Source organism: Lemur catta, chromosome 4 (assembly GCF_020740605.2).
Source record: "Lemur catta isolate mLemCat1 chromosome 4, mLemCat1.pri, whole genome shotgun sequence".
Taxonomy (NCBI): domain Eukaryota; kingdom Metazoa; phylum Chordata; class Mammalia; order Primates; family Lemuridae; genus Lemur; species Lemur catta.
Window position 1 is genome coordinate 5771433 of NC_059131.1, and position 24566 is coordinate 5795998.

The window sequence follows — 24566 nt, forward strand, 5'->3', positions numbered from 1 at the left end:
CACTTAGGTTTACGTATGGCCTCATTTACAGTCGGAAATTTCTGTCTTAAGATTCAAAAGACTTCAAGACTATGCTACTTTCTGTACTCACAAATCCCTAACCAAAAATAAAAGCACATTCTTAGTTTGATCAAGACAATGAAGAATAATAAGGCTGATGTTAGAGATCCATGTTTTGGTTGTAGCACAGCCCTGTAATTAGTATGTTTAAATTGTACTTTGATACTGTTTCTTTTGGGGGTGGGCCATGTTACCTCATTATAACCCCCATGGTACATTGACTTCTAGTGGTCAGAGAAAATGGGGAGAGCCATAGTGGGAGAGGACAGGGTAGCAAGGCTTTGGACGTGGGGAGGAGGAGCTCGCAGAGTAACGACTGACTGGGTGCCTGCTGGGGACTGTCCCTGCTCTGGTGCTGCATGGGGCAGTGAGCTCTGATAACTCCTGTCTGGGTGGGAGACACACAGACACTTGCAGCGCGTGTCGTGATGGCCCCTGACAGCCCATGCAGCTCGGCCGGTGCAGCCTCGGAAGCATGCAGCAGTGACTCCAGTCCTGGATCCTTGGATCCCTGGGAGGTGTAGGGGGGGCAGGGAGTTCCATGGGTTCTTATTCGTGTCCTTGAGTCCATCTGCACACAAGCATGAGAACAACGTTTAGAAACAAATGTCTTCACAACTGTGTCTAGGACATGCTGTTTCTGTTTAAAAGTATTAATGAACTCAATTGAATTTTGTCATTGTGTTTTCTCAATTGCTGGATATTAAGAGGACAAATTGCCATGATGTAGGTGATCTCAAACTTTTAAAAAATTTAAGAGATAGTGTATGGAGAGGCTCGAGCAGAGGGTGTGAGTGAAGGAGCCGGTGGGCTGCATCCTAGCAGAGGTGCAGAAGCCCAGCCTTGGTGGCTTCAGTGACGCAAGGCCACAGGGACTCGGGCCTGAGTTTGTGTAAGGACAGAAGACAAGCTGCAGGTGAAGGAGTAAAGACAGCAGGTGTTCACTATTCTAAGGAAAGGTTGATAACGGAAGAAGAAAGCTAGGAGGGAAGGGGTTTCTAGGGTGAGAGAGGTTTGAACCTGATCGAGGCCCCAGGGAAGGAGCTGGTAGGTGGTAGAGGCCAATGGTGCAGAAGAGAGGGACTGTGTGTCCCCTGTCACCTCCTGTGGGTGATGGGCTCAGCCAGGAGTCAACCCCCTGCCTCCCTAAGGACAGTCATCAGTGAGTTTATGTAGATGAATCCAACCATGCTTGTTTGTGTGCATTCCCCTTGCCTTGAGCATTTTCAGCTGTTTATTAATCATTCCTTAAAATCTAAAACCTAGCAAACTACATCAATACCTGTGTATTCCAGGTTCTAGTTTACAAAGCACTTGACACAATTTGTTTCCTTGACACCCCCAGAGGACCTGGCCTCGCACTTACAGAGCACCATTGGAATTGCCTGGGGCTTCGTGGAAATTCAGACTCCTCTATGCCTGATGAATCACACTCTTCAGTTGCGTAAGAGCCCCAGGTGACAAGCTTGAGAAGCATTGCTGTAGAGCAAAGGTTCTCAAAGTGCAGTCCCTGGACCAGCAATGCCTGGAACTTATTAGAAATACAAAATCAGGCTCAACATCCTAATTACAGAATTGCGGTTCTCCAACTTCAGTGCATGAGTATCACTTGTATGATGTTAGACCACACCTTGTTGGGCTCCACACCCAGAGTTTCTGATTCCGCAGGTTTGGGGTAGGGCCCAAGATTCTGCGTTTTTAGTACGTTCCCTGGTAGCACTGACCCTGGAGCCTGGGCTGGTGCTTCTGACTCTTACTCTTGGGGAGATTGGGACTTACGTTGCCCAAGGTCTCACTGAGGGCAAAGCAAATACTTTCTTGGACTCTTGGAGGTAATAAATTTGAAAAGATGCTTTCATTTTTGGTTGATGGCTTCACTAAATACTTTAACGTCACACGGGGTTTAGAAGCGTGTGTTGCCTGACCCCTGGATTCTCTTGTGCTGCCCCCTGCCTCCTGGAACCAGCCTTTAGCAGGTGTCAGCGCAGTCATAGGTAGGCCTGCTGATGTGCCCAAGCTCGTCATTTACTCTTGTGGAGAAAGGAAAGAGGACTCTATTTTTCTCTCCACTTGGAACCTGAAAGATGAGAGCAGTTGACTGCCAGAGAAGCAGCATTAAGAGCAGAAACCAGGTCAGCAATTTCTCTCCTCACTCTGGTGTGAAAGTTACCAGTGTGCTTTGGCAGCTGGTTGGTTTTGATCTTTCAGTTTGTGTTAAACACTCAAGATCAACGTGGGCTTCCCGCTTCTTTTTAATTAAACAAACTATCAGAGCAGTTATGCTGCCAAAGAGACAGGACTGGGTGCATCTGTTTGGGAGGGCGCTTTGTGAGAGTGCTTAGGCGGGACAGTGGATGTGCGCATGTGCAGGGGTTAGAGTTTATGGCAATACTATCTATAGCCCAGGGGAAGCCTCTTTACTTACAACAAAAATGAAAGTCACCTGGACGGTGTCCCTTTTTTTAAGTTCCCTCGTACATATTTGACAGGCTGCTTTGTGTAAAAGGAGCTAGAAGGACATTTGATGGAGACAATACCTTGAGTGGTGGCATGTGCTCAGTCCCCGCTTCTCCTGGCCTGACCTCAGGTCAGATGTGAGCCATCTTGCCCTGTGAGGGCAGCAGACTCTTTAATAGGGAAATGACAGGAATAGTTTGGCTTCAGATCTCTCAGCCCAACTCTGCTACTTAAAGTTGTGTGATTTGGAGGCAGAAAGGCTAACGAGCCTCTCTTTTTTTCCCCCGTATCTGTAAAGTGGGGATAACAGCACCTACTTCTCAGAGTACTTGAAGGATTAAATGGCTGTGTGCCATCTGGTGGCTTATTCAGGCCAGTTTACCTAGTACCTTCTGCCTCTTCAAAAAACGTTCTGCCTGGGTTCCCATTCTTTCAGGTAAGCAGCCTTTGGAAAGAACACAGAGAACTCATCTTTGAACCTGCCAGGCACACTCCTGCCTCAGGACCTTTCTGTTAGCAATGCCCTCTGCCAGGAGTGCGCTTCTACCGGATTTCCATGTGGCTCTCTGCTTTGCTTCCTTCGTACTCTGCTCAAATGTCAGCTTATAAAAGGCCTTCCTGACCACTATTTGAAAGAGTCCCTATCCCACAAGTGATCGTGGCATCTTTATTTGTGATATCTGTAGTAGCCCCCAAACTGGAAATGCCTCAAATATCTATCAACAGGTGTGTGGGCAAACAAATTGTAGTGTATCCATATGATGCAATAGTACTTAGCAGTTAAAAAAAATAATTAAATTAGTTGGGCATGGTGGTGCACACTTGTAAGTCCTAGCTACTCAGGAGGCTGAGGCAGGAGGGTGCTTGAGCCCAGGAGTTTCAGGTTACAGTGAGCTGTGATCTGGCTACTGTACCCCAGCCTGGGCGACAGAGCAAGACTCTGTCTCTAAAAAATGAAAAATTAAAAGGGAATGAACTATTGGTACAACAACATGAAACAATCTCAAAGTAATTATGCTCAGTCTCAAAATAATTATGAAAGAAGCCTGATGAAAAGGAGTATATACCATGTGATTCCATATACTACATATAAAATTCTAGAAAATGTTGCAAAGTATTCTGTGGCGACAGAAGAAGATCAGTGGTTGCTGGGGACAGGAGATTGGGGGGAGGTGAGGGGCTGGGGTTGCAAAAGGGGCGCAGGGAAACATCTGGGGTGATGGGATACATTCACTGTCTGGATTTTGATGATAGTACATGGGTGTATCCATATGTTGTAATATACAAAATCATACACTTTAAATGTGTGCAGGTTATGTTAGTTTCATCTCACTAAGGCTGCTTAAAACCTTTTAAAAGCCATTCATCGTAAGCATTGCTGATCAATAGAGTTTTTTGCATACATAGAAATAGTTTACATCTGCTTTATCTAATGTTAAGTTGTCACTAGCCACATGTGGCTATGGAACACTTGAAATGTGGCTAGTGCAACTGAGAAACTCAGTTTTTAGCTTTAAATTTAATCAGTTTAAATGTAAAGAGGCACATGTAGCTAGTGTCTGTCTTATGGGCCAGCACAAGTTCAAAGCTTTTACATCTCACTTCCCACACATGTCCTGGATCTTGGGCTCCCACTTCCAGAGGTGACTGGAAGCTTTCAGCGACTTGAAGGCTGTTTCGCACATATCCTTGCTAATGCTGAAACCTGCTGAGGATGCCCCTAACTGAAACAGTGAAGTGTTGCCCGAGGTCTTTTTATAACTTCTCACCCTCTGGCAAAGAGTATTTCCTGGCCTGTGCAGAAGGTGGTTTGCCCTTCTTTGAAGCCTTGGCTTTTTCTGTTTAACTCTATGAGTGACCAGCATTTGCTCAAGTTGAAAAGAAAAACTCAGCAGATCTCAAAATGGTGCCTTTTCTACCTCTTAAGTTTCTGATAAATTGGGCATATTCAAATAAATTATGTGACACATGTGAGTCTTGGGTAAGACTTATTGGCCAGGTTTTATATAGTAACAAAATGCTCCTTTTAAGGAAAAGCTGATTATACTGAAAGAGAGTTTGATGCTGTTAAGGGTTTTGGAGAAGAGCCCTGGGAATACCTGTTATTTTCTAGATCCATGAAGCTAGAGCTGGGAAGATTCTGCCCAGCGACCGCTGGGTGCTTCTCAAACGTAGCTATGACGGGAGAATCCTGTCCAGGGTCAGGCTTCCGGTTGGACCCCTTTGGGCACGATCATTTGGCAATGCAGAATTACTCACTGCCTGAGTAAAAGAGAAGGCAGCCACAGCTCCCTGGGGTGGGGCTGCATGGTGGGGGAGCCAGCTGGGGCTGGATCAGTAGCAGCCGGTGACCAGTGACCAGAGAGCAGGCAAGGTGGTGACCTATGAGTAGAAGTGACAGAGCTAGGGAGGCAAGGAATTTTAAGAGGAAAACAAACACAATAATTAGGAAGGACAACATGAAGAGATGGCTGTGTGGCTGGGTCTATTCCCCACCTCCATCTTACTGTCTTTGTTTGCTAATCAGATGTGGCATTAGCATAATGATTTTGTTCTTGTTACCTAACAGCCTTGTCTGCTGCCTGCCCCACTGACTGAATCATTTTATTTCTACTAGTGAGATTACAGCCCTTTGACTACTTAGTCATCTTGTCAGACATGTCCAAGTGAACTCAGGAAGAGTAGACAGGAGAGACAGAGGAAAAAGGGAGCCCTGTTATTTTAAAAGATTACCTATTTGTTGGTCCATAGTTAATAGCAGTGATTTAAGATTAATAATTTGGTATTCAGGTTGTACTTGCTGTTTCAAGAAGCCATTTTACATAATGTGTTTGTTAAAAGTAGGTCAGTATAAGAGAAAGCCCAGTGCTTGCTTGGCACTAAGGAAAAGATTCTGGTTAGGTTACGCAGGGATAATTTAATTCTTCCCATAGATCATAAAAATTTCATTACACATAAATTGAGGCTGGAGCTGCCTGAGCACAAGGGATGTGCAATAATCTTTTGGCTGTGGTTTTCATCTCTCTCGGCCGGGGTTGGTTCAGCTGTAGGCCTGAGGCTGCCTGGACACACACAGGGGAACACACAGAGCCTGCACCGCAGGGCAAACCTGGCCCAGCAGGGACCACAGCAGCCGTTTCCTGAAGTTCTCCCTGAGTCATGAGGCCCACGTGCTGCTCTGGTTATGCCGAGGGCAGGTGGGCTAATGTCCAATAGTATGGAAGCTGTATTAGTAAAGCCATGATGGATATTCTATTTATGTTTAAGAATTTCTTTTAAGAAAACCCCAGCTCTGTTGAAGTGTATTTTACATATGGTGAAAATCACCATTTGTAGGTGATTTCTAGTAACTTTACTAAGTGGTTTGACTATCACCTTAAAGCAGTTTTAAGACATTTTCTCCTCTGCTAAGGTCCCTTTTATGCTCTTACAGTTAATCCCAGTTCCCCCAGCTCCAGGCAACCACTGATCTAATTTTCTGTCTCTATTGTAATAATTTATTTTCTGATTAGAATAGTAATAGTTTCCTATTTTGGATAATTTGAATAACCCCAAAGAGAGAAACTGACTTTGAATGAAGCCAGAGCCCCTTGGTTGACCCGGTCCCCAAGCCCCTCTTTCTAGCTGCTGCCTCCCACATCAGCACCGTGGGCCACCCTCCACGCTGTTCCTTTGCCCAGGCTACCCGCACCCCCATCTCACAAGGCAGATGCCCTCTGTCTTTTGAAGGTCGGTCTTACACCCCCTGCCCAGCATGATTTCCCTTGTGTCCAGGCAAAAGATCATTTTCTCTTCCCTGTAGTTCCATGGTGTTTTCCTCATGGCTCTCAGAATTTTCACTTCGTAGTTGACTTAAATATGGGGTTTATCTCCCCTACTGAACCCAAGGGGAGGGGCTCTCCAAGGACTAAGGTCCTCTCTGCTCCGTCTTTGTCTCCTAACTCCTCTGTACCTCCAGCTTCCTCTCCTGCCGCTACCTGAGGGCTACATGCACCTCCTTTGTAGCATCTATCACAGTTGTAATTGGCTGTTGAATGTCCCATCCACCGCTAGACCGTGGGTCCTGTCCCTAGCGTCCGGCATGCAAGATCACACTCACTGCTGAAACGAATGAAGAATGAAAGTGAGCTGGCCAAGTGTGTTTGGATATCCATAGATTGCTCACTCATCTTTACTTGAACATTTTGCTGTAGGTACCAAAGCTTAGTTTACCTCTTCTCACCCTAATATCTGTTATCAGTACCTAAGTTCTTATTTGAATTAAATAACAAATAATCTCAAAATAGATGCAGTAACCAAATTGTGATGATGTTCTTCCCTGCTGCAGAGAATCTTGTTTTTCCCACTCACTCACGCCTACATTCATACTTACACACCCCCTTCATGAAAAACCTGCTAGGATTATTCCTAGAAACAGGATCCTTAACTTGTGAGCACCTAATTCTTTTTCCCCCCAGCTCACCTTATAACTGGATGGTTCTGGTGTCTTCGGCTCAGCCTGCCACGCTGAGCAGCTCTGCTCCTCCCCTCCGTGCCATTTTGCCGGCTTCTTGCTTGCATGTGCCTTGTCCAAGATGGCACAGCACTGGCCCCCAGCCAGGTAGTGTTCAGGACCAAGTCAACCTGTGCTGGTGACTCTGAACGTGGCTTTGTGTGATCATGTACATGAATGGGCAGCATCTCAAAGGTCGGTAACTGGTACAGTTACCCTTCTTCCTAGGCCCAGATTAGATTGACTGCTTAAAATCAAAGTCACTGTTTCATCACCCTTCACCAACGAGGAGCCATTGGTATCTGTACAGTGTGAAATACACTACTGTGGGTGTGTCTTAAGAGTTTTTATTCTTGGTGTTATTTATTAATTCTTCCTCTGAAAGGGCAGGTGTTTCATTTGTCTTTGTAGCCAGCTGTTGCTGTCTGCAAAATAGGTACTCAATAAATACACCTGAATGAATGAATTCACTTGTGCATTTGCTGCGTGATGTCTGGTTTAAAGGTGTTACTAGAACTAAGGTTGTATCTGAAACCCCTGTAGATTCTGTCCCTTACGCATTATATGCTCAGAAAAATCTTTAAGGATATTGTTTTATCTCACCAATGTTATTCATCGACTCTGGGCCAAGCCCTATACGAAGAGTTATGGGGAACATAAAATGTAATTCACGGTGTGAGATTGATAAGATGATTACAGTAGAGGGACTGCCAAGCGACTTAAGAAATGTAGGAAAGGGGGATATGAGGGCAATCTGGCCATGACATCTGCCACCCCATTGATCGCCAAGGTTGATCTGGCTGATCTGGCTGGCTAGGCGGGTGTCTCCTCCCTCACCGTTCCCTGTGCGTCCCTCCTGCAGCTGCGCACTCGGTTGAAGAGGACGACCTTCCCCGACAGAGGAGGACCGTACTTCGGTCAAGGGTATACGAGTAGCTGTGCTCCCCTGCTAGACCCTCCAAACAAGCTCTCAAGAAATATGGAAAAAGGAAAATATTGGAGGAGTCTGGAGAGGGAGGGGCTCTTTCTGCTGTGGAGATTGGGGCTGCTTAATGGAGAAGGTGGCCTTTGAGTAACTCCCGCTGGAGGGGAAGGCTGTGAGCAGTAGGGACAAGGGATGATGTTTCAGTTGGATGGAAGAAATTGAGCACAAGCATAGAGTCAGAGAAGCAGAGAACAGCAGAGTGGCGGAAGATGAAGAGTGGCAAATGAGGATGGCTCGTGGAGGGTCTAAATGCAGGAATAGGAAGTGTAGTCTTTATCAGAGACATGATCCCAGATAAATCTGGCAGGGCTGTGAAGGAGGGATTGGGGCAGGCAGAAGGTGGCAGGGAGCAGGGGAAGCCGTTGACTTAGTCCAGAGAAGGGGCACAAGGCCCAGGGAGGCAGTGGATACAGGAGTGGCACGGAGGGATGTTGGTGGAAGGACAGGCCATGATAGAGTCAATTCTCGGCAGCTGGTTGAGTAGGCACAGCGCAACCAGGTCAAGGAGTCCAAGAGACTTCGAGGTGTGGTGGGAGGGAGGGTTTTAGAGGAATTAAGAGCTGCAGGAAGCAGGGCTGGCTCAGCACTGGAGGAGGGAAATGTGCACTGAGAGGTGGGGACTGTGGCGACACCTGCACTCCTCACTCCCATTTCTTCCTACCGGGAGTGACAGTGGGAACCCGTGTGTGCTTGCTCTTGTAGATTATTCATCACCCACTGGTCCTCCCATTCTGTAAGACCTCGCCTTAAACTGAGCTTTTCAGTACTTCAGAGTTGAACTCCTAAGACTAATCCTAGCAAGTCCTAGCTCATTATGCTGTACCTTGGAGGAATGCCAGGTACAGGGAAGTGTTGAGTTGTTTTATCCTAGAGGGAAGTTACCCAAAACAGTCTTTTCTCAAATGACAGTCGTGAATCAGTCATGTACTTGGCAGAACTGGTTCATGCAGGCATTATTACATACCTTATCAATATTTCTCATGGGAATTTCTGTCTCCATTTAAAAATTTAGTATGCTGAATAGCATATGGAAATCAGATCCCATATTGCCTTTAAAGTGGTATCTATATTTTATTTTCTTATTTAAGGTAATTATACCAAAAATAAATTTTTTCCTTGCTCAATTACAAGAATGAATGTGCAAGGTCCCAGAGTCCTTCCTGTCGTCTGTCTGCTTTCATAGGCCTGTAATCTAGGCGCGGGCAGCCCGGGGTGGCACGGAAGACACAGGGCCGCAGCCATGGTAACTGGCAGTTGCATCGATTTGAGGGGGTGATCTGAGCCCAGGGAGGGTCGAAAGTAGGTCTCAAGCTCATTTTCCACGTGCAGAGGGAATCTTGTCGGGTTTAGTAGCCGAGTCTGTGAAGGCCCTTCCTGCCGGAAGCTTTGCATCTTAGATGACTCACATTGGACCTGCCGGTGCAGCCTTGCTGGCCCTGAGTGGGCCTGTTTGCCAGGAGGCATATGCTCTGCCTGAGTGATCACCGTGGCAGTCCAAGTCACCAGTCTCTTGCTTAAGGAAGAACAAGGGGCACCTGGGCTCTTGCCTCCCTCTTCCTGTTTATCTGCTTTCCCCAGCAACACCCCCTCACATGCACACCTTCTCACACACATGCACGCCCTCACCCACGTACCCCCACTCTCTCTCACACACATACACCCTCATTCTCACACGTATACCCTCACTCACATCCACACATAAGTGAACACCCCCCACATGTACACACTCACACACACACACTCACACCCTCATACTCAAGCACACAAGCACTCACACACCCTCCCTCCCCCATGACACACTCACACTCATTTCTTTCCTCATTGACACTCAGCGTTGGCTCATATTGCTTCATAGCAGACAGACGACTCCCCCTGTGTCGCTGTGTTAGGAGCTTGCCGCAGAGACTGCGGTCTGGGGGCCCAGAGCACAGACCAGCATGGATGGGCTGGGCAGTGCGTGAGAGCTGGGAGTGGGTGTCTCCTTTTATTCTAAGCTCCTGTGAGTGGTTCTGTCATTGATTATTTTAAAATATTTTTCTTCGTTGTAATGACTGTCTTCTCACAAACTTCATAGCTTAACAATATATGATTATTATTGTGAAAAAGATACAGACCTAGCCTTTTCATTAGTTATATATTCATTTGTAAGATTAAATCATTACAAAGAATTTAAGGCCAAATAAGGCAGTCGTACCTACACCGGCGATGTTTTAAGTGGAGGTTAATTATTAATATTACCTGATGTTCTCTCTAACATCCTTGCTGTCCTTCCTTAAGTTGAATAAGAATATTCTCTTTGTTTTTGTTTTTTAGATTCAGAATATGAACAACATAATCTCCTTCCCTTTGGACAGTTTGCTGAAGGGGGACCTGAAAGGAGTGAAAGGGGTATGGCGTGAAACCGTGACATCGGGGCAGGTTTTACATCGTGTGGAGCCACCGTAACCTGGCCTGTTGGGGCAGCGGCCACGCTAGTACATTCTTACCGGGACAGCATGGCTTTTTGTTACCTCTGCTGCTTTGATTTGCTGTCTTGAGACCACCTTTCTGCAGAACAGTGGTGACCCCTGGCCTTTCTGGCCATCCTGTTGGCACGACAGACTCAATGAGGGGAGGAGAGTGGGAAGGGAGAGAAACCGCTATGTTGGAAACCGTAATCAGTTTTGGTCTCTCTCAGCTGAGCAGGGAAACCTGCCAGAGAAATTCTGTTTTTCTAGTTGGTGTGCTGTTGATTTACCACCAGGAAGGGATCCTAGCAAGGATGTAGTTTTCTGATGGGAAAAATCACATTCATAAGGCGCAGGCCAACTTCATTTTTCTGTCCTCCAGAGAGTGTTGGCTGTGTAGGACGTGCCTTGCCACTTATAAACAGTGAGGCTGTGAACTGTTTCAGGAGGATGCGAGTGAGTAGCAGTCAGGACTGGAGGGTGTTTGGGTGCGAGATGCTTTGCTTTTGCACATCTTGGCCCTGACAGATGTGCGCTGTGAAAGGGAGATGATTGTGGCTGCGTTCTTCGGAGACTTGAGTTCTTTGATTGGATCAGCACATGATGCCTGGGTCACATCTGGCACAACTGGAAGTCCAGTCTGGCCCGTGTCGGGGACCTCTGCAGAGGCCTGTCAGTGTCTCCTTCACAGAGTGTGCCAAGAGAGAGCCATTAGGATACTGAGGGACATACACAACTGTCACTTTGGGGGCTCAGAGAACAGGCAGCTGAGTTATCCCAGAAATGGGAGGCAGGGGCATCCTGGGCAGAGAACAGACACAGGCACGTACACGGAAGCAGGAATCCACAAGGCACGTCAGGGGCCCGTTCACGGAGGGCCTTGTAGGCCAGGCTGTGGCCCTCAGGCCTTACCGGAAGGCCACTGAAGAGCCAAGAGATAGTAAACAAAATAAAAGAAGAGGTTTCTCTCTTCCAAAAGAACCCTGTTGAAGGAACATAAATAGGGGGAACCATTTGAGAGAATTTGTAGTGGCTCAGTAATTTTTTGAGCCAGGCTTTATCAGAGAGTATGAAGTCCTGAGTTCCAGATCTCTCTGAGTGCTAGTTGGTGACCCCAGGAGAATGTGAGTGACCTTTATGTTCTTACTATTGGGCTCAAAGCATATGTTGAGATTCACATATTAATAAAAGAGTCCCTTTCTTTTAGAGAGAGATACTGAAATAATTGCAGATTAAATGTTGTCTTTTAGGATTTAATTTCAGAATAAAGCTAGAGGAGGTGAGGTACAGGTGATACGGAGTTGACCAGGAGTGTTGTAAATGGGCAATGGCACATTGCATGAGTTTCTGTACTTTTGTGAGCATTTGGTATATTCTAAATAAGTATTTTAAAAAGAAAGGGAAAAAAAAAAAGGAATTCCTCCACCAGTCTACTTAAAAGTGTTCACTCTAGGTTCTTTATTTTTCATGGGGTTACACACATCATTTGTTGCAGAAATTTATGCTCTTTTCAGGACTGGTCTAGGGATAAGTTTATCTTGCACAGAAGTTAATAATTAGTCCTGCTTAATTTATTGCTCTTTTTACAGGATCTGAAAAAGCCTTTTGATAAAGCTTGGAAGGACTATGAAACAAAAATGTGAGTGTTCTCATTTTTAAAAATATGCATAGGTAACTTGAGATTTCAATTTTAAATCAAGTTTTTATTGCTTAAAGGGATTGTCTAAATAAACTTTAATCCAGGAAAGAATTTACCTAAATCCTTGTTGCTGTGGTTTGTTATGACAGGTGCTTCTATACTTGGTGTCTACATTCAGTGATCTTGCTTCTTTGAACAAGTTTTCCCTTGTTCCTTTTTCTATAATGTCATTAGAGTTATAGAATGTTATTTTCAGGAAAGTTCATTGAGGAAAGTTAAGGCCTATTTCTCTCAGGAAGTGTTTCTTTCCTTTTTTTTTTTTTTTTTAAATAATTTTTATTGATTTATTTTTTGAGACAGGGTCTCACTCTGTTGCCCAGGCAGGGGTGCAGTGGCACAATCATAGCTCACTACAGCCTGGAACTCTTGGGCTCAAGGGATCCTCCTACCTTAGCTGGGACTATAGGTTTACACTACCGTGCCTGGCTAATGTTTTTTATTTTTTGTAGAGATGGAGTCTTGCTATGTTGCCCAGGCTAGTGTTGAACTCCTGTCCTCAAGCCATCCTCCCACCTCAGCCTCCCAAAGTGCTGGAATTACAGCCATGAGCCACCATGCCCAGCTCATTTTTGGTTTTAAACACTTTCTCGATCGTATTACCGTTTATGACAGTGATGCAGTTTTCAGACTTCATCTTCCTGGTGTTTTGTGAAAACTGTGTGCTCTTAGTTTTGTGTCTATTTCTCTGAGATACTGGTCCCCCTCAGTTTTATAAGAAGAGAAGTTGTTCAGCGGCCATCTCCTTCAGCTTTATTTGCTTGTTTCATCCACCAATAAGGAATCTGAGGAATGGACTAATTGATACTTAGATGCGTACCCGAATTTCTACTAAAGACAAGACTGCCACTGGTTGACTTCAGGCAGTTGTTGTAACATTTCCAATCCGTTTCTCATTCCTAGAGTGGAAAGAGTCAAGCTGGACAGAACTGAGCTAGCAACTGTAGGGAATAATGGTTTCAATTATTTTAAATACTGGAGAAATAGAAAAAAAAATTTAGTGCCTTGTATTTACCTTATAATTGCTGTACCTTAAGCAATATGGAGTTTTCTGAGTGGAAACAGAAACTTTCATATGAAGCTATCTGGTAAAGTGAGAGGTTAAGAAGAAAGTCATTTCAGTTGTAACTACCAGTATTTAAGTAGTTTCTTGTTTGTTTTTTAAACCAGCCTTGGGTATCTCTTCAGTGGTGAAGGATCACAAAGCTCAAACCAATGAACACTAAACCTTTGATACTTACTCAATCCTTGGAAATCTTAAATTTTGTAACTGAAGTTGTTTGGACCCCAAATTCGGGAATTTCATGGGGAAGCACAGGTGGAGTGTGAGGCTCGAGCGCCTTGGAGATCTGTGCAGCCCAGAGAGGCTCCAGCCTCCTGTCCCTGGCCCACTGGCATCTGTGTACCAGTTGCCAGTTCCGTGAAATGAATGGGAAGGATCAGCATATTCCTCCTTTACAGACAGGAAACCAAGACTCAGTGGTTTGCTGCTGGTCAAACAGTAACAGAATGATTGAGCCAGGCCAGGAAACGGGTTTCCTGATGTCCGTTCATCTGCACTCTCTGCCTGCTCTGTGCCATAGAGGAAGTGCTTCTGTGCATGACTGGGCCAAGGGCAGAAAGGGGTTTCTGAAGAGGATCGCCTGAGAGTCCTCTGGTTCTGAAAGGAAAAGGTTTGAAAGAAGGAGAATGTCAAATTCTGTAACATCAAGACACACACAGATAGGTTGGGGACAGAATTACTCATGAAATCCCAGAGTTTAGGAGGATGGAGCAGCACCTTTAAAACTTGAAGTAATTCGAGGGTAAATAAGGAAAGTAATTTTTTACCTGTTAGCGTGGGAGATTCATTTGTCCCGAGAGGCCTTGTGATATGTGACAACTAGGCTTAGAGGTCTTTAAAATTCCTGGGCAGTAGTCCCATACCTGATCATTGAGAGAAATGACCAACTTCTACACTGTGTCCTGCTGTCTTTGCGGTAACGCTGGGGAGCCTTGGAGCTGTGTAATTCTAGCCCCGGGGACCTCATGGGCCCTCTAGTCACACACCTTCCTGGATGCATGAACGCATTCAACAACATCCCTTCTAAGTGGTCTTCTGTTTGCATTCTTACTCTTCCAGATTGTTACGCAGCCACTGTGTGCTCCAGGCTAAAGAAACAGAGAAATTCTTCTTGCCTCTTGTTAGACACTCCAGCCCCCTGCCCCCAGTGACAGGGAACTCTCTGGAACCCATGTCATCGAGGTAGCCCATGTCATTGTTGAACAAGTCTTAAAGAATATGCTGTGTCTTTTATTGCCTACCTTGAGGCCTTACAGAAAGTGCCTCTTGTCTTCATAGCAGCCCTTTGTATTTTTTTTTTTTTCAGTGCTTTCTGTCCATTTTGTTAGTTCTCCTTTTCTCCAGAATAAAAATTCACATTATTTCAAGCCCCGCTTAGCGGATGTAATTTTGTGGCTCCTTTTTACCCTGGTTGCTCTGCTCTGGCTGTGCTCCAGCAGGTTAGTTTATACCCTGAACTGTACACGTGATGTGTGGGTAATATCGCCCTGACATTAGATAAACATGGGAAGGGGAATGAAGCTGGCAACATGAAAAGGTGGCTTGTTTTCTTCCCCAGTGATGAGCACTGTCATAAGTCAGGGCAGGAGAACGGGCATGGCTTCACTACGTGAGGAGAGGGAGGAGGTGAAGACAGACAGGGAGAAAGTGTGGGGAGAGGACCGGGTGTCCCATGGGGCCGCTTGGAGGGCGGGTGAGCTCCCAGTGCTGTTGCTGAAGGAAACCTCCGAGGTGTGTGCAGACTTTCCACCTGCTCTGACCCAGAGCTGGCTCAAAGCAGGTGCTTAGGACATATTTGTTGAATAAGTAGGGGGAAGGCCAAGTTTGACATTTTTGTGACAACACTCATTTCCCTCTCATTCTGAGATGTGTGCTGAGCGTTGGTCTCAGCAGGCTGGGCATGGGGTGGCCTCGGCTGTCCAGTTCGGAGTGCCATTCCAAGAGGCATCTTGACGTATCCTTTCTTCTTTCACACGTAGAACAAAAATAGAAAAGGAGAAAAAGGAACATGCCAAGCTCCATGGGATGATTCGTACCGAAATAAGTGGGGCTGAAATTGCCGAAGAGATGGAAAAGGAGAGGCGGTTCTTCCAGCTGCAGATGTGCGAGGTAAGACGCTGGGAAGCAGTAGGCCCCGCGAGCCGAGGCTGGCGAGGTCTACCCCCACCCGCGGGGGGACTCGCCCCAGGAGCGAGCCACTGCTCGGAGACCATCTGTCTCTGACGCATATCAGTGGCTTCAGATAAGACACCAAATGTATTATCAGACTCCATTTGTCCCTGCGCTGACATTTTCTTTACTAGGGGAGTCTTAGTCTCCTACAGGGTGGAATTAGGTTACTCTGACACCAACCTTTTATTAAAAGTAGAGAAGAGTTTAAAGAATCTTCTTTCTGTCCTCACACATACAGTCTCTCAAACTTACTTCCCCCCCCTGGAACTTGGCTAACATGCTTACTTCTTGCTGTTTTTTAAATGAAGTGTCTAGGTTCCCCTTGGACCAATGGAGTCAGTGACCAGCTTAAGGTTAGGGATGACAATTCAGCTGGAAAATAATCCAGCTTGAGAGGTGACAGTCCACGTTGTCCTCTGTGTCAATGTGTGATGCGTTCTGGGAAGCCACATCACCTGTCTGGAGCACTTCCTCCCAGACTGCTCCTGCTGAGTGTGGGATGCTCATTCAGCCCAGAGACCCAGGTACCCTGGGGAGCTCCTCTCTGCTCCGCCCCATCCTACAGCCTCAGCCCTGGCCTTGGGCAGGGGAAGACAGCAGGGCAGATGCTCTCAGAGTATTCGCTGAGATCAGACACCGTCTGTGGCGAAGGCCTTTGCTCGCAGCCTTTCTGATTTCTATCTTGCTTGTAGGTGAGTGTTTACAAGTGGTGTGCAGACAGCTCCCACCTCTACCTGAGTGTTTGCTGCTCCTGGCGGTGCCAGTGAAGCCCCTCATACCACATGGCATTTGTTTCTCTCTCACGGCAGTGCCAACTTAGGTTTTAAATGTACCAAGTGCACCGGCGATATTTGTGACAGGCATTGAAACCCGTTTCAGTAGCTCTTGATTCCCTGTAAGCAATCAACAACAAAGCTAATCTAAAGTTTGTTAATTATAGCAGGAGCTGAGCCTTTATAAATATGTATCTTAGAAATATATTTAAGTGAGATTTTATTTCCAGAGCAAACTCTTAAGTCTTCAGCAGAGGAGAATCAGTCCCAGGAACCAGGAGTGGCAATTGAAAGCTTTAAGGTTTGTTTTGCCTGATGTTAGTATAGCCACTTGTCTTAGTCTGTTTTCTGTTGCTATAGTTGAATACCTGAGACTGAGTAATTTATAAAGGAAAGAAATTTATTTCTTACAGTTCTGGAGGCTGGGAAGTCCAAGGTTGAGGGGCTATGTCTGGTGAGGTCCTTCTTGCTGGTGGGGGCTCTGCAGAGTCCCAAGGCAGTGCCGGGCATCAGAGGGTGAGGGGCACATGAGAGATGGGCACACTGGCTGTTATAATAGACTCACTCTCATGATAACTGACCCACCCTCTCCCTCCATAATCCATTAATATTTTAATCTATCCTCATTGACCCCATCACTTCACAGAGGTCCTGCCTCTCAACACTGCCACGTTGGAGACCAAGTTTCCAACACACGAATCAAACCAAACCATACCACCACATCAGCTTTCTTTTGCTTACTGTTTGCCAGGAATATTTTTTCTACCTTTTTACATTCAGTCTATGTCTATCTTTGAATCTACAGTATGTCTTTTGTAGATAATGTAGTTGGATAATATAGATAGTTGGATCATGTTTATGTAATGTAGTTTGATAATCTCTGCCTCAGGATGGGGTTGTTTAATCCATTCACATTTAATGTTACTATTGATCTGGTTGGATTTACTTCTCCTGTTTTACTTTTTGTGTCTTACGTCTTTTTTCTTCCTCCTGTACTGCTTTGTTTTTCATTAGGTAAATATTTAGAAAGTTAACTAAACTCAAAGTGTTATTGTAAATAGGAGAATGGATTTTTATGCACATTTTTAAAATGAACACATCACATATAATACTACCTTCCTTACCTACTTCATATAGTGATGGAGAAATCAGTGAGACAGTATAAGGCAGGGAATTAGAAAACTGCTGCGTGTTATACAAACACAAGGTATTGTTTCGTTTATTTAAGTGCTGTAGCAGTGTTTTACAAAGAGTGAATTTGGAAAGGGTGTGTGTATGTGTTCAGGTTCTGCCCTTTTTGTCTAGTAAGGTTGAAATCTATTTACCTAAACTCTGCAAGACTGCTTAAAACGTTTACTGAATTTTGAAATTGAAGCAGCATGTTGAGAGCATAGCCTTGACATGATGGGGGACTGGTTCCCCGCTTGGCTCTGTCGTTGCTTTCTCGATGTGCAACTTGCACTGATCACTCCTCTCCTGTGTCTAGGTGAGTGGAGCATGCGGACTGGCTAAATCGTTTATTTTGCTGGAAATGCACTGTGTAGTTGATGCCTGTGAGTCCCAGACTGAGCCAGTCCTCAGGTGTGGGGCCCAGTCTGTACCGAGCAGGCACCAACATGGGGCAGGCACTGACGTTTTGCAGTTTGACAAGAGCCGTGCTGTGTGCACATGTAAAAGCAGAGGTGGGCTTGCCTAACGGTGAACTTGGAGTTTACAGAGAAGACATCTGATGAAGTTGGCCAAATAGTCATGGGTTATAGAAGAGCTGTGAGAAAGAACATGTAAAAAACAGTTACTTGAGAACCCAGCTCTGAAGTGAATTAGCTCATCTCTGTTAAAATCATTTTTAAATTGTTCATTTCTTCAAACTGAAGTTCTCAAGCTTTAAGTGGTTGATGTTATTCAGGTGTTTAAATTTTTAGTTGCCCAGGATCTGATCTAGAAGAGTGGCTTTCTGGCTTTTGTTTTAAAGCTGTGGTACCTTTTCTTCTAAATGAATTTTATAGAGAAATTCAGTACGTCAAATAGGTGATACAGACCTTCTGTGAATGGAGAAGGTGTGAAAGATTCCCTCTTGCTATTTTATAATTATTAAAATTGTATGCACTTTTTAAGAAAATTAGTCAATATAAGAAAATATATATATAAAAGGAATTAAAAATTGCCCCAAATTTTACTTACCAAAAAGATAACCACTTTGACATTTAAACATCCTTCATATGTCCCTATGTATACACTCATAAAAATAAAACAGATCGTTCTCTGCTGAGGTTTTATGTATTATTTTCCCTCTCTAGCATGTCGTAGACATCTCTCCATGTCAGAAATTCTGTTTTATTGGCTTACTGGCTGCACAGTATTTTTGGATGGATGCATCATACTTGATGAATGAATTCCCCATTCATTACATTTGGAATGTTGCTATTTTTCACTTTTACAAACGAGGCTGCAGTGAATCTTCTTTTCTGTTCATCTTTGTAAACTTTTATGATTATCTTCATAGAATAAGTTCCTGTGAGTAGAATTTCTAGGTCAAGAGGTACACACATTGCCAAACATTTTATTCAATTAACAACAAATAAATACCAAAAAGAAGGATGGAGAGAAAGATCTGTAGACAGTTATTATAGGCAAAAGGAAATTTCGTAACTTACAGTTTCAGAGCAGCTTCCTACCTCCTTACTGGACTGCAGACAGACCTGAGAGAGCACCTGAACTTGCCCCCACCCGCCACCCCACCCCGCCTGTGCATGGGTGATCAGCCTTTTCAGGGACATTTCATCTCAGAGATGAGATGTTCTCAGGGTCCTTTACACCGTCTCCTGACAGTGGAGGGGGCAGGGAATTATAGAGTCCTTGTTCTATAAACCTGTAGGAAAGAACAAATGTATTTCCTGATGCTGGTTTTGTAGCTCCCTGGGGCCCCCTGATGTCTTAGTGGTCATTAATGAACTCTCCAAGTTAAAAATGGCTTTAATTCATTTCAGTTTATGGTCACTTTTTTTTATGTGTGTGTAGGGGAAGTGTTTCAGGATTAAAGACATGATGACAAGGGTTCAGCTGCAAAAGATGAGTAGTTAATATTCTAGACCTTACTAAGGAAAGGGACCTGGGATAGAAGTGTGTGGACAGGAAGGTTCTCCTTCTTCCCTGCTACTACAGTGAAAATTTCTCCTAGCAGGTTAAGATAGAATGTCTTATTACTAGGAGTTCTTGGCACTTATACATGTAATTAATTACCTGACCATCAGATAATTCATATAGCTCCAAACTATTAATGAAAGAAACATTCAGGTATGGCATCCCGAAGATATTGTCAGCCATGAGCTCTACCTATTGTAAAAGACATCGAAGAAGTAGAATACACTATCTCAGTCCTCAGAAGCTTTTATTAAGCTCATATTCTGCTTATTTCTGTGACATTTCCTTTTTTTTGTTTTTTCACAGTATCTGCTGAAAGTCAATGAAATCAAGATTAAAAAGGGGGTGGATTTACTTCAAAATCTGATCAAATATTTTCATGCCCAATGCAAGTAAGTTCTTTTTCTTTGTTATGAATGTTATTTTACATGTTTCTCTGTGTAGGGCCACTTCTGGTAGATCTATAGTGTGGAGAAAAGTAAACACTCATTTAAAAATCTATAGTAAAAGGAATGAAGTGCTGATGATGCCACAACATGGGTGGACCTTGAAAAGATGTTGCACGCAGGAAGCCAGACACAAGAGGCCACCCACTGTGCGATTCCATTGATGTGGAAGGTCAGGAACAGGCAAATCCAAGAGACAGAAAGCAGAGTAGGCGTTGCCACAGCTAAGGGGGAAGGAGGAAATGGGAAATGACTGCAGATGGTCTAGGGTTTCTTTTTGGGGTAATGAAAATGTTCTGGAATTAGTGCTGATGTTTACATGACTTTGTGAATATACTAAAAACTACTGAACTGTACAATTTAAAAGGCTGATTATTATGGTTTTAGAGGATTAAAAATAAACAGTATGTATACAATATAAAATTTTAAACTCTACAGTAATTGTCACATATGTTTATTTTTGCTCTTTTGGTAGAGGGGAAAACTTGTTGATCTGTCCCGTGATTCTCAGATGTTTTCTGTTTGTTAAAAGGAAAATGATATATGTTAATGTGTGTTAAATTAAGAAAATGGTTTCATATATTACTTATCCTGTGGGGCCCATGTCTGTGAAGAACAACGGAAGGTGTTAGTAGAAGAGAAACCTCCATGCTCAGGGACTGCCTCAGGTACTCACTCAGCTTTGCCGTAAGCGTCAGCCCTTCCCAGCCTGGCCCTCATCTGCTGTCCTGCTTCTGCTCCTCTGTCACTGATAGAAACGGGCCCCTGGCTCCTCCAGTCACTCGTCAACAAACTTGTACTGAGCACGTGCTGTTTGTCAGGCCCTGTCCTAGGTGCTGGAGATGGAGTGATGTGCCACGGAGGCTTAGTTCCTGCTCCAAGAATCGGGAGTTGAGCTTCAGCAAACACATTTATAATTGGACATTTACTGAAGTGGTGTAAAGTGTAGGAATCTATGAAAGAATATAATAGAAGGGAAATTAGGGAAAGATTTAGTATTGGGATTTTGTTCTATTTTGTTCCCTGTTTTCTCTAACAGCCAGAACACACAGCCAAGCTGGGGCCCACAGTAGGTATTGAGGTGCTACATGAGCTGCAGGCCCTGTCGAGGAGGCAGTATTCTGAAATCTAAAGGCTGAGGAAGAGCTGGCAGTTAACATTCTGGGGGAAGTGGGGAAAGAACAGTCCAGGCAAGAGTCAAAGTCTTAAAGCAGGAAAGATGCCAGGGTGGCGTAAGCGTAGTGAGTGAAGGGAGAGTAGCATGAAATGAAACCGGATAGAAAAGAGATAGGGATGGCCTTAGATACCTTGTTAAAGGTTTTAGATTTTATCCCAGATGTCTTGGGAAGCTCTTAAACAGGGTTAAGCAGAAGACTTATTTGTTTAGAGCTCCTACCATGTGCCAGACACCTTAAGGTTCTGGTGATCCAAGAAAGAGGAAAACAAAGTTCTTACCCTCATGAACTTTAGTTTCTAATGCGGGAGACAAGTAGGAAACACATGACCAAATATTTAACTCAGATTTTAAAAAGGCACAAAACAGTGTTGTGAGAGAGAGAGAGTGGTGGTGTTTGGAAGCAGCTTCTGGAAGGCTTCTCTGCTATAACAAGGTTACTCTGCATGTTGTGGAGAAGGAACCATCTGGGACAAGAGTGGATGTGGGCAGCTGGGTGTGGTGGCGCATGCCTATAGTCCCAACTACTGGGGAGGCTGAGGTGGGAGGATAGCTTGAGCCCAGGAGTTCAAGGCTGTGGTGAGCTATGATCACCCCAGCACTCCAGCCTGGGCGATAGAATGAGACCATGTCTCTTTAGAAAAGAGGATGTGAACAGTCACTTAGGTACCCAGCACCTGTCCCAGTGCAGTGCGGAGATGACGATGGCTTGGCTGGACTGGTAACAGTGGGAGTGGAAGGTGTGGACTGATTTAAAAAATCTTTTGGACATCGAATTGACACATCTGTCTACCTGTTTACCTCTCCCCGAGCAGGCCATGCCCCAGGCCAATGTACCTTGTAAACAGAATGTCATCCTGTTTCCTCTGTGCTCTCTCCTCTTCTGCTCTTCCTAGCACCTGGCTCATATATCGTTTCTACTCTGCAGTCATTCTTGTCTTCCCCAATGGAATTACTTCTCTGCCTCCTGTGTTGCCACCACACTCTCTTCGTGTCTCCATGGTGGCATCTTCCATGCCACCCACTGTCTCCCACTGAACTACTTCTTAAGGAAGGCACCATGTCGTTTATTTTTTTCTGTCTACAATGCATGGCGTGTTTACCTGGGACATATTTACAGCAGTGAATTGCACTGTTGAATTGAACCGAGCTCTGCTTTGGAATTCTTGGCACAGCTTCGATGACATTGCATGAGCAGTTGAGGTCAAACTGCAGAGGAAGATATGCTGAGTGGTTCATCCTAGAGCTCCAAGCTTGGAAAAACAGTCTCATAGGGTGGAAGAGACCTTGAATTTGTAGAATTGTCAAGATGAATTCTTTTACAAAGACTCAAAATTCTAACTTTGTGATTAACATGCAAATTACTTCTTCAGTTCTTATCCATATGTGAGGCAATTTAGGAAGTGGGTTGCTTCCTTGCTGATATTTTATTTTTAAGAAGAAGCTATTCTGGGATTTCCTTTTTTTTTTCCCTTTATTTTGCCCAAACTGATCAGTTGGGTAGCAACAGACCACTTGTGGAAAAGTGAACTACTTGGCCTTTTATGGACATGAGCTGGGTAACCTTTAAAAATATGAATCTTCCATTACTTCCTTTTTGGATAAGAGTTTGTGTGTGTGTGTGTGTGTGTGTGTGTGTGTGTGTACACACTGCGTGCTCTTCAAATCAGTTGAGCAGCTTTGACTTTTTTAATTCATATTTTGGGGATAAAACATGGCTTCTGAGTGACTCAGCTCCTGGACCAGAGGAGCTGGCAGCCGTGTGTGCATTTTTACACGTGGGAGCGCTTCATGTTCCCTCATCGAACACGCCCAGTCTCCACTTCTCACCCCGAAGCACCGTGTCGCCCGAGGGGTGCAGTGCCCTGCTGGGCAGAGGCTGCCTGCTCGGCCAGCGCTGCTGCTGCACACTGCCGTCCTCCGCAGGGTGGAGGCAGGTATGCAAGCCAGAGCCTGGGAGCCGTGTTTGCGTGCTCATCCTGAGAACTACTTAGATATGTGTTATTTGGCTTTTGACTCATTTTTGCTTTTTACTTTAAGCATTCTTGAAGAATACTTTATGTTCTTTGTCTTATTATTTCGTTTAAGGAAAGAATTGACATCTCTTCCTCATTCCTGAAACATTCCAAAAATTTGTCTTATCAACCTTTGTTGTTGAAGGTTGAGGATCCTATTCTCTAGTGGAATCTAGAAATAGGGCAGTCCTTAAAACAGTAATAATAACACAAAGATGGCCATGTTCTAAAAGGTGGTAATGAGTGTTGAGCTGACGAGTTCTCAGATACCTGCTGAGAACCACTGTGACCAGCTGTTGCTCAGGGAGCTGGGGGTACAGAGTTGATGAGACTGGGCCTTGGGGCCCTGGAGAAGTTTGCTGTCAGGACAGGAAAGGGCAGACCGGTCAGCAGACTCCAGGAGAGGATTCAGCATGGTTCGGTGGGGCCCAGGGCTGGGAGAGGCCACCCTGCGTGGTGGGACCTTGAAAAGTGCATCTAAGTGGGCACATTTTAAAGGTTTGAGAATTTGGTGAGGCAGGCTAGAAAATGTTTAATAGAAAACAAAATTTGATTTGATAATGTTGATGGTAAAATTCTTTGACTAAAGCTTGGAAAAGTGTTAATGGGCTCAACTTAAGAAAATTTGCCAGGGACTCATACTGAAGAATGTCTTGGTGACTGCAGTCAGCACACTCCCCGCCCCACCAGGGCTTATTGCATTTTGAAGCTATGCCTGGGTGCCCAGACACACCTCAGAAATCAGAGGGAGAAGGTTTTTCAGGTGGATAGATGATTAAGATAAGCTAGGCTATTGCAAAGGTGAAATCTGAATCTAAATTCATATTGTTATTCTAAGTGCACCACCCAGTGTCTTGCCGGAAACTACGTAACAAGAAGCATGTCCCTGAGCACTTGACTCCACTACAAGGTGCTCTCACCATAGGGAGAGTTGCCAGGTTGCAAAGGTTCTTGGAGCTGAACACCTGTTCCCTCTCCCCAGGGGTATTTTTGTGTTTATCTCCTGTAATATTTTTTCTACTCCTTATCTTAGTACTATCTTTCTCATGTTCTCTCTCTCTCTCTTCCTACCTATTTCACAAGAATTTGAACTTACTAAGGAAATAGTTAAGTGAAGAAAAAAATGGAAATAAAATATTTGAACCAGATGAGTTCATGACAAAAGGGAGAAGCTCAGTTTCTCATTCCTGCACTCAGCAATTGTTGGCACAAATTGCCTTTTTCAGTTGAAAAGAAGCATCTGGCACACGCTGGCCACTGTGCTGGGAGTGGACGGCACAGAGATGCGTAAGTCCTGGTGTTTCTGCCCTAACCATGGCAGTAGACTGTGGCTAGAGCATGATAACACTCTGATTCAATTGCTGTGCCAGCTACATATCTACAGGATGTCACAAAAGCCACCATACATAGGGAAAATGGGAAATTGTAGCTAACTGTACCTTATTCATAAAATGTTCATTACAAAATTTTTCCTTCGTATGGAGACTTCTGGGATACGCTCTATATTCAGGGGGAAAAAAAACTGGTAAAATACAGGAAGAAGAATATAAAATAGTTATGTCTATGTCTAAAGATTAGGTGAGAACATTCTAACAGCCCAGGCTCTGTGGCACCTGATAACTAGCTGGTAATGGTACGTAACCCA

At 44.6% G+C, this 24566-nt stretch overlaps 1 protein-coding gene across 4 annotated transcripts in view; it reads left to right on the forward strand.

Annotated features, from left to right (window-relative positions):
• The window catches only part of ASAP2 (ArfGAP with SH3 domain, ankyrin repeat and PH domain 2), a 172848-nt gene that overhangs the window by 84002 nt on the left and 64280 nt on the right, over nt 1-24566 (forward strand). For 2 of the 4 annotated variants that reach the window (XM_045549002.1, XM_045549005.1), the window contains exons 4-8: nt 10308-10382; nt 12031-12080; nt 14260-14382; nt 15180-15309; nt 19593-19678. In XM_045549002.1, the coding sequence (XP_045404958.1) occupies nt 10308-10382; nt 12031-12080; nt 14260-14382; nt 15180-15309; nt 19593-19678 (464 nt within the window). The remainder of the gene's footprint in view (nt 1-10307; nt 10383-12030; nt 12081-14259; nt 14383-15179; nt 15310-19592; nt 19679-24566) is intronic. The other 2 variants (XM_045549003.1, XM_045549006.1) reach the window with 1 other exon arrangement.